This window comes from Alligator sinensis, unplaced genomic scaffold, assembly GCF_000455745.1.
Source record: "Alligator sinensis unplaced genomic scaffold, ASM45574v1 scaffold882_1, whole genome shotgun sequence".
Classification (NCBI taxonomy): domain Eukaryota; kingdom Metazoa; phylum Chordata; order Crocodylia; family Alligatoridae; genus Alligator; species Alligator sinensis.
Genome location: NW_005842500.1, coordinates 101023 through 111528, shown reverse-complemented (window position 1 = coordinate 111528; position 10506 = coordinate 101023). Strand labels below are relative to the sequence as shown.

The 10506-nt window shown below is 43.3% G+C and overlaps 1 protein-coding gene across 5 annotated transcripts in view; it reads left to right on the top strand.

Annotated features, from left to right (window-relative positions):
- TEX10 (testis expressed 10) overlaps positions 1 to 10506 on the top strand; it is a 119528-nt gene that overhangs the window by 107366 nt on the left and 1656 nt on the right. For 3 of the 5 annotated variants that reach the window (XM_006031350.3, XM_006031351.3, XM_006031349.3), the window contains exons 13-14: positions 7330 to 7511; positions 8566 to 8776. In XM_006031350.3, the coding sequence (XP_006031412.1) occupies positions 7330 to 7511; positions 8566 to 8776 (393 nt within the window). Of the gene's footprint in view, positions 1 to 3541; positions 4012 to 7329; positions 7512 to 8565; positions 8777 to 10506 lie in introns of those variants that run through there. The other 2 variants (XM_025213001.1, XM_025213002.1) reach the window with 2 other exon arrangements.

The following is a 10506-nucleotide window of genomic DNA, read 5'->3' as shown; positions in this document are numbered from 1 at the left end:
GCCAATGCGTTCAGTACCCGCGGATGGAGCTCGTCCGGGCCTGCCAACTTAAAGGCATCCAGTTCCTCCAAGTGAATCTGCACCATCTCAGGGTCTACACATGGCAGTCTGGTGCCTTGCTGCTGCCTCTCTACAATCCCAGTGAGAGACTTGTCTTGCCCCTCGCTTAGGAACACTGAGGCAAAGAACTCGTTGAGGAGTTCAGCCTTGTCCCCCCTGTCCGTCACCAATTGTTTCTGCCCATTTAGTAGGGGTCCTATTCCACCCTGGGCCTTCCTTTTACTCCCTATACAGCTGAAAAACAATTTCTTGTTGTCCTTTACTTGGGATGCCATCCTCAGCTCCATGGTAGCTTTGGCCCGTCTAACTGCCTCCCTACAAACGCGAGCAGAGGAAGTATACTCTGAATCTTCTCCAGCCTGTTTATATAAATCTTATACTGAACATAAGAAGGGACATATTTGGTCTCACCAGGGGTCCATCTAGCCCAGTATCCTGTCTCTAACAGTGGTAGGAGTGGATGCTTTAGAGCAGTGGTGCCAGCTTTGTGACCCTGTGGGCCAGATGAGTGGTGTGGGGTTGGACTGCCGGCCAGATTCTGTGTGAGGTCAGTGTCCTGGGGTGAGCAGGTGCCAGCCCATGCACCATCCTGACCCCAGGGGCCCATATCTGATGACAAAGTGACCCTCTGTTAGGCTGTGTGCTCCACCGGGCTTTCCCCAGGTCTGGAAATTAGGCAGCAGGGGAGTGGCTGTTAATACCACCACCACTCCCCTCCACCAAATTTCCAGACCTGTGGGAGTCCTGCAGGCCAGATGACATGGCTCTGCAAGCCAGAGTTTGAGCACCACTGCTTTAGAGTCAGAGAATTCAACTGGTATATCTAGAGTGACCTATCTGCCATTCATTACCTTCCCTGGCATCTACCATCATTGATTTAGAGATGCTAGAGGATATATCTCTGACTGTTCTGTTTTTCTCTGGTGATCAGTATCAACTTCCTTTTTTTTAAGTTCCTTTGTCATCATTTTGCTTATGACTTCTGTTTCTGATATTTTATTATTTATTATTTTTTTTTTTTTAAGCCTAATTTCCAAACAAACTGTTTCTTAGGTTTATTTTTCAATGATGTGGCATGTGCTATTATAGAATCATGGAAAATTAAGGTTGGAAGGGACCTCAGAAGGTCATCTAGACAAACCCCCTTCTCAGAGCATGACCAGTAGGGCCGTATGAAACAGCTGTGTTTTGATTTGGTTTCGGATTTGGCAGTTTTGGAGGACAGTGATTCATTTTGGTATTTCAGATCACTGTCCTGTTTCACTTCGGCAGAATCTGCTTCTGGGTCTCCTCCCCACCACTGCCCAACTTGTGCAGCCCCGGATCTCTGCACCCAGCAGAGTCAGGTCACATGACAGGGACCAGCAGTGCCCTGTTGTGTGACTTGGCTCCGCAGGGAGCAGAGATCGGTGCCGGGGTCTCCTGCCCACCCCATGCAGCCGTGGATCTCTGCTTCCTGGAAAGCCAGGTTGCGTGGCAGGGACCAGCACTGCCCTGCCGTATGACCTGGCTCCACAGGGAGCAGACATCTGCACTGGGGTCTCCCGTGTCACTGGGGCAGGCAGTGGCAGCAAGGAGACCCCTGGCGTGGATCTCTGCTCCCTGTGGCAGCTGGCTCCAGCCCGCATGGCTTCCATCACATGCTCTGCCAGGGCAGGGGCTGCACATGAGTGGCAGTGAGCGCTGGCAATACAGGCAGCCCAGTGGAGGCTGCGCCCCTTGTGCAATGTGCAGTGCAGACTCAAGCTGCACCCTGCTGGGCACCTGCACCCGCATCGCCCTGCCTGCTGGTGCTGCCACAGTCTGCCAGGGCTATGCACCTTGGGGTGAGTGCAGTGGTCCCCACACTTCCCACCTTCCCTCATACTCGCACCCCGCCCATCCAAGCTGCACTGCTGCTACCGCCAGCCCCATTCCCACGCTCCACACGCCTGCCCAGCTGCAGCCCTGCCCCCGCTGCTTCCCTGCCTGGTGCCAGCAGGAGACTGGGGAAGCGGGTCCCCAGGGGTTGCAACAGTGGCAGCAGCAGTCCCACACACAAGCTGCTGCTAGCTGGGCTGGGCCTTCCCGCCGACGAGGGTGTGAGCATGGCAGTAGGGTACATTTGGGGATGTGTGTACACGTGGATGCCTTGCTCCCACCCTTGTGGGCAGAAGGGGTGGGCGGGGTGCAATTTGTGGGTGGATGCTGCGGGCCAGATGAAAGTGCTTGGTGGGCTGGATCTTGCCTGCCCTTGGGCTAGAAGGAACCATTATTATATGTCTATGTATGTGTATACATATGCAAGTGATTTTACTGCCTTTCAAATATATATGAAAAACTGTTGTGTTCCCTCTTAATCCCCTCTTCTCCAAACAAAATTTGCCTACTTCCTTCAACCTTTCCCTGTATTTTCCAAACTCTTCATATTCTTTTGTGGCTTGCCTCTGGATCCTGTCTGATTTCTCTGTATCATGAGCTCATGCATGTGTGTATGTGTGGCTATGTGTCTGTCTGCCTCTGTCTCTACCTCAGTTCCTGACTCCCTCAGATCCCTTCCAACCAGCTTCCTGCTTAGGTTCCTTGTTTAGTATTTTTGTGTTTGGTTTTTTTTTCTTTCCTAGGTGTAGCACAGTGATTCCTAACCAGGATGCTATGGCAACCTGGGGTGCCTTGAGATCCTTTCAAGGGTGCTGCACAGTGCTAGCATTGTTACATATGCAAACATGATTCACCAGATAAACCCAGAGATTTCACATAAGAATTCATACTGTTACAAATATTATGACATGTTGCGGTCTTTCTGAGTTAAGTGCCATAGAAAAATTGTTGTATTACTTTTTGGCTGTCATAACATGACAAAAAATTTAATGCTGGCTTTTTCTGATGGGTGCCTTGAGTCCAAAAATGTTGAGAACCACTGGCGCAGCACCCTACAATAGCCCATATTGGCTTCACTGTTGCGGCCTATTAGTCCTTATTTCCAGTTTGATAACTTTGAATATTAGTCCTGTCCTTTGTAAGTGTTTGCACCGTCCCAGTTTTGTCATCGGCAGACCTGATTAGTATGCTCTCTGTTCCCACAGCCAAGTCATTAATTAAAATGTTAAACATTACTGGACCCAAAACAGATCCTTGCTCACTCCTGCCAGTCTGGCCTTCTTACATTTATAATGGGGTTTTTTTGCTTGCGATTATTTAACCAATTTTGTATTCACCTAATAGTAATCCCATCTACTCCATGTTTCTCCGGCTTACTTTTTGCATGCCAGCCCTGCCTCTTGTGCTTCTACTACGCTGAGGGTATAAAGAGCAGCATGCACTTTCTTCTTCTTGGTTGTTCTCAGCTGTCTGGGTGGGTCGGAGTATTTTGTTGTCAGTTTGCTTTGCATCTTGTATACTAATCAAATCCCAAGCACAACTTTTGCACTTAATTCTTTGTTTTGTTTTATGTCTTACTAATTTAGTTTACTCTTTCCTTCTTCCCCTTATTTCTGTTTAGTGCAAAGTGGGAAGATTTTAGTCTTTGGATTGAGCTTTGGTGCCCTCTTGTCATACCAACTCCCTACGAGAAGCAGGATCATCCCTATCTAAGCCATCATAGAAAAGTCTTTTCTAATCTATTGTTAAAAAACTTTAGGAATGATCTTCATGTACAACTACCAGGCGCAGTGCATTGCAAGCAACTTTTAACTTGCCACGGATAAAGCAGCGGGGGATGAGGGCACTGCCAAGAAGTGGTTTGTTAAAAATACACTCAAGAAATTCCTGAAGAGATTCCTGAAGAGCAAGGCCCTTTAGGTTGGATTTTTTTACTCCTGATCTAAATATCCAGCCTTGGCTATAGCCACCACCCAGTTTTTCTGAGGAAGGCGAAGAAACCTGAGACATCCATATCAATGGGAGGGAGGTTTCTTTCCCAGCCCCATGTGGTGACTAGCAAAGCCTAGATGCAGTGCTCCAGCTGCTGCCTCACCAAGGCAGAGTACAACCAGAGGATGACATCCTGGGACTTGTTTGAAAAGCATCGGTGGATGCAAGCCAGTTTTGTTCGCTTTGCCAGCTGTGGTATTGCATTGGTGGCTCATGTTCATCTTGTGGTCAATCATGACTCCCAAGTCTCTTTCAGTTGTGGTGCTAGCAAGTGTAGCATTTCTGAGCCTACAAGTGTGGTGCAGGTTTTTTTTCTTGAGGTGAAGCACCTTGCATTTCTCCATGTTGGATGCCATCAGGCTTTCATCCACCCACCTTGCAAGCCTGTTGTGGTTGGCCTGGATCACCAGCCTCTCCTCAAGTGTGGACATTCTTCCCCATACTTTGGTGTTGTCTGCGAACTTGGCCAGTACACTTCTGACACCAGAGTCTAGATCATTTTTAAAGATGTTGAAGAGTACAGGTCTGAGAACAGAACCTTGTGGGACACCACTGGTCACTGAATGCCATGTTGATTCACTTCCGTCAACTACCACTTTCCAGCTCTGACCTTGGAGCCAGTTCCCCAGCCACTGGACTGTAGTGTAGCAGAGGCTGCGATTGGGCAATTTTTCCATGAAGACATCATGGGACACCAGGTCAAAGGCTTTTTTAAAGTCCAGATATATGATGGATGAGGCCAGATTAGACTAAACTAAAACAGAAAGCTTTCCTCCCTTTTGTTGCAGTAACTTGGTAGCTCAAGTGAAATAGCAGATTTGGAAAAAATGGAAAATGAAAATGTTGAGCCTCCTAGGTCTGGGGGAAGAAGAAGCAGGATCCTCACTTTCAAGATCACTGTCACCAGATATACAATCCTTCATGAGTAGCTGTTCAAGACAGTCGAACTTTTTATCAAGCTTTGCGGACAAAATGTCAAAAGAAGATCAAGAAAAAGCAGATGAGACATTAGTTCAAGCTATATTTGCAAGCAGTACACCTCTTTCCATAACTGAAAATCAATACTGGAAGGAACATTGCAAACTAATTCACCCATCATATAAGTTACCGTCATGTTATCGCTTATTACATTCTCTGTTAGAGAGTATGACAGAGTTCAAACAATGATTATCCAAAGGATTGCTCAAGCAGAATCGCTGACTCTGATGTCAGGTGGATGGACTGATATACTAGGAAATCCTTTATTGAACATTATGTTAGCAACACCTGAACCAATATTCCTGAAAGCACTTGCTACCAAATCTTCTTGTCATACAGTTGAATACATAATCAAATTACTGAGTGAAGAGACTGAAAGTGCAGGTCCTGCCAAGGTACAAGCCCTTGTAACTGATAATGCAAGTAACATGAAAGTTGCCTGGTAAATATTAAAGGCAAAGTATCCTCAGTAGTATTTGGCTGTCTTGTTCATGGGTTGAATCTTCTGGCGAAGGGCATAGTAAATGTGAATACAATATTGGCAAACTGCACAGCGATTGTGAAGGTATTCGACAGTCTTCATGTTGCTAATCAGACTTTGAAGAAATTACAAAAAGAGAAGCAGGGGAAGGAAAGTGTGCTTCTACTGCCAGGAGAAACTAGACGGGGCTCAGCTACAAAGTGTTTACATAGTTTGCTGCACACATAGAGCTGTTTGCAGCGTTTTTCAACAGATGACACAGTATCCCAGATTATTCCTGTGAACGTTTGGAAGCAGATGCTCGACAACAATGTGTTCTGGGTTCGAGTTCAAGGAATTTAGCTATCAAAAAACTTGGAAGGGGATACACCAAATCTTTCAGATATTCCAGAGATATTCAGACAACTGAATTAAAATCTAATTGACCTTTTGCCACCTTCACCTCTATATGAAAAAGAAGTAGAACAAATGTTTACTAAAAGATCTGAATTTTGCTCTCACCCAGGTTCACCTGGCAGCAGACCTTTTGCATCCTCAAGACAGACGACAACATTTATCAGAGGATGAATTATCTACTGCTCTCGATACAATTAAGTAGCTAAGAATGTCCCCAACAGCAACGAAATAGCGGAGGTGACAGACATTGCCGAGTACCACGCAAAAGAAAAACTTTGGAGCACAGATGCCATTTGGCAGGCAGCAGAGAATACGTCTCCTCTCGCATGGTGGAAGGGATACTGTAACACCCGACTGTTGTCCAGGATTGCTCTAAGGATCCTAAGCATTTCACTAACAGCAGCTTCTTGAAGGCTTTCACCTCAGTCGAGACAAAAAGGAGACTAACAAATGAACGTACCTGGAGAATCAGTCAGAAGCACAACTAGTGAAGAAGATGCAGTGTGATGATAAATTGCACAGTGCTTTGGGTGTGCTAAAATTAGTGTCAACAGTTTTTAGTGCCTTCATTTTTTTCCTTAAATTTAAACACACAATGTAAGGGAAGTCTATGTTATTGTGTATTGTCTTTCACATTTTTACAAGTATTCCAATAAAAATAATCTCTCTCCACATAAAGCTTTGAATTTGTTTGAATATAACATTTAAACCACATTAAGTGTGATGTATTTAATTTTTTCCTAACCTAATATTTCAGTTCAAATACTTGTGGCTATTGGGACATAATATTAACATGGGGGTACTTTTTTAGTTTTGTTTACTAAATATAAGCCAAATAGACATGCTAAATCAGATCATGCTCTATTTAGGGCATTGGAAAATTTTCCAGTTCAAAATTTTCTGGAAAACCCACATCTGTCTTATAGATCAGATTAATACCTTATACTTGAGCTCTCATGTTTGGTTTTTAGATATTATTTTCTCAGTTTCTAGGTTGGAAATGCTGCAAAAAATAGGCATTTGTTTCTGTGAAAGGGTGTGTGCTTATAGGACTTGTGTGCTTGAGAGTGCCAGTGCTCCAGCAAAGCCCTCTACAGTTCTTGATGGGAATGATTTTAGTGCTGGGCTTTTTGATTTGAGAGATTTTGAGTGGAAGAAAAAATTAATTGTACGGGCTTCCATTTAGTGCACAGTATTCTTCAAAAAAAATACACATGCGTGCAGACAGGCACACGTACAGAAGTAATGCGAGTGAGCTACTGTTTTTGTTTTGCTCCTCTTTATTCAAATACTTTGCTCGCAAGTACAATAAAAGTGGCAGTGCTCTATGTTTAATTGTTATTGCATATTTAGATTTATTTTTTCTTACTCTCCAATTAACATGGGAGTCTTTCCATAAGGGAAAGTAAAGGTGATTTTTAAAAAAATGTTGCTCAGTGTGTTCATTTGAATGGGAAGTAAACTGGTATTGTCGTACTGCGGAAGGGGGAAGTGTTCCACACTAGCCATGCTTATGTCAGCAAAAGATTGTACGAGAGGTAATGAACTTGTTTATCTCATAGGTTGGAATGGCTGTAATACCTGATAGCACAGCTGGATCCATCTTGTATGCCATAAATAAGCTCCTGGATCAAGCCTGCATTTTAAGTGAAAATCTACACAAGTTTCTGGCTTCTTGCTGTTACAGTCTGCTTTACTTCCTCTTAACTCTAGACAAAGAGGATGCAGAACATATACAGAAGAGGTATGATGACTTAAAGATGTTGTCTGTCATTTATGACTTGTGGCTATAATGAAAAAACAGAACTTTGCGCTTGGCACATTTTCATGGTTATCCTGAAATAATTGTTGGATTTGGGGAAAACCTTCCCTGTGTGTACTGTTCCTTCAAAGCTTTTGGTTGTTGCAGTTATTGCAGGTCTGTATCCTAGTCCTAGAAAGATACCTTTAATCTTTGGATTTAGCTGTTGGCTTTATTAGGAACACTGAAAGTGAATCTTAAAATTCTTGGATTTAGAAAGTCATTGTTTTAAGAAACTAGTGCTTTTAATTAGTCTGTACTCCTAACTAGCTAGAATATTGAGCTTTAGCAAAGCTTCTCAGATATAATTTATAAAATTTGGAAATTTAGTTTTATTCAGAAAAACAGCAAGTTATATTTAACTCATGCAAATATGTTTATATCTGTGGGTGGAATGCATTTTTTTTTAGTTTTCCATAGTAAACTATTTAAATACAACTTAAATGTTTCTTGTAATTGCTGAACAATAACATAAAAATAAACTGTAAAATAAACTAACTTCACAATTAAGTTGGAGAAATTCCATAAATAAGCAGGTTTCTTAGATAGTAGTATTATTTCATTACTAATTAATATAATTGCATAAACACCCCAGTTTCTTGTGCCTTTTAAATGCAACAGGTAATAGTTACCTTTCTGTATGGTGAAAACTAGACACGCACTCGTTCCCTGCTTAACCAAGTAGCATAAATATCCCATAAAGGCTTCTTCAGTATTTGCAAGATGCAGGGCTAAATTAAATGTATATTCTCTTCCAAGTAATATGTAAAATTTGTGGAATATTTCCTTGTTTGGATTCAGCTTGTAAATTCCAGAATCCCATTTATAAACGTCAGTGTGTGTATGGCCAAAAATTACAATGAAACCTGTTCATTTTAGTTGGGTGATCACCTTTATTATACAGATGTGAAGGTAAGTGGGAGTGTATATCAGAGGTGTTTCTATGTTTATCTTTTTCTAGTCCTGGCTCATTGACTGTTACTTACCCTCTCTTCAGGGATGTGCTGTGGGGGTCATGTATTTCAATGCTAGCACTCCTACCGCGAGTCTTGAGGTTGATGCTGCAAAGTCTCCAAGTGAGCAGGGTCTGTCGAGAAGAAATGCCAGTCATTGCTCAGTTGCTTCGCTTGCTAATTCAGCATGGGCAGCTCAGAAGCCACATGGTAACAAATGAACTTCTGGTGCAACAGATTATCAAGGATATGATGGTATGAAACTTTTTTTTTTCCCCAGGGGACTTCAAAGATATTGTATTTTAATGGAAGCCAACCTTTTTGACAGGCGTACCACAAATTAGCCTCACACTGTCTGAGTGCCACTCTGATCCTTTTCCTTTACCTGGTCTGCTGCTCTGCTTTCTGCTTCCTGCCCTGTCTGCTGCTGCACTGCTTGTCCTGTCCTCAATCTGACACATTCCACAAACATAGGATGCTTGTGGCACCTGTGCTATTGGCTGGCTACTCGTTACAATGTAGTAGAAAGTATAAACTTAAATATCTGTATGCAAGACTAATTTGGACCACATGCAAAAGAGTCATCTAGAAAGTGGCCTGTAGAGCAAAGTTGCAATCCAGAGTTGCCTCCTTTGTACCTTGAATAGCAGCCCACATAGTAGGGATTTGTGTTTCTGAACGTGTACCACTTGTCAGTGATGACCTGCCTCCCCGGCTGCTGCTGAAATGAGGGAAAGCCACTGTGTCTCTAACTGTTAATGACAGGAGGGCAGCTACTGTTACTATACAATAGTTTCTTTGTAGGTAGCACAGCTCTGGCTCTCTCACTTATGGGGGCCGTCTTGGGGCAGTCTTGTCCTTATGCTGCAGCCATGGTGAACATCAGCCAAACAAGGGGTTTGTTGTGTCCCAAGATCTACTGAATGACAGTGCTTTAGAGGTCACTTATTTCTGTTACAGTCAATGGCTTCCTATACAAGGGACTGCACTTGATGTGCACAGAACAGGGCCAGTCCACAAGCTGAGAATGAAACAGTAGATTTGCTAAACTCTTTTATTTAGTTATTGGTTTAAAAAAAAAAAAAAAAAGGAACCTGATCATTTCAGTGACTTTCTTTTCCTGAGTTACAGAACAACATCAAATCAGGACATATCTTCCCAAATTATTATTGTGCTTAGTCAGTGGTCCAGTACATATAACTCGCATCTCTGCATAAGCAGCTGTTGAGAGAGGGCAGTTTCTGTGGTGTCAGGTTTCCTTCTGGCTAATTCTGGAATGGTATACACCTTGCTGATCCTGTCCCTAAAATATTGCTGGTTATAATGGATGCACTACCTGCCATTGCTACTATCCAGAGTGGCTACTGACAGGATTTGTGTGTGGTGTGACCACATCCCTTCTGCTGCTGTAGGTGTTATAGGAAGTAGATGGTCTCAAATACCTTACTAGGTTTGAGCAGAGTAAGTTAAAATCATAAGGTTAAAAGTGATCTCAGGAGTCATCTAGTCCAACCCCCTGCACAGATGGAGAATGAATTGATCCTAAACTCTCTCTGATAAATGGCCATTGAGCCTGTCCTTGAGAAGTAAGAGCCTCTCAAGCAAGATTCAGCTGCTTCTCTAGACAGTTTGTTTCATTGTCCTGTCTTTCCCATATAGTAAGAAGCGTTTCTTGAGTTCCGATTACAATTTTCGTTGCTGCAGTTTAAATCTACAACATTGAGTCCTGCTGTGTGTGGCAAAGAGCTGTTATCCCTCTTTATGACAAACTTCGGAATACTTGAAAACGGTTACCATATTCTCCTCTCCTGCAATTTACACCTCTCCAGGCTAAACGTACCCATGTCTTTCAATCTTTCCTTTTGCAACTTGCCTTCTAGCCCTTTTATCATAGTTTCATAGTAGGTAGGGTTGGAAGGGACCTGAGCAGATCATCTAGTCCGACCCCCTGCCATGGGCAGGAAAGAGGGCAGGGGTCAAATGAG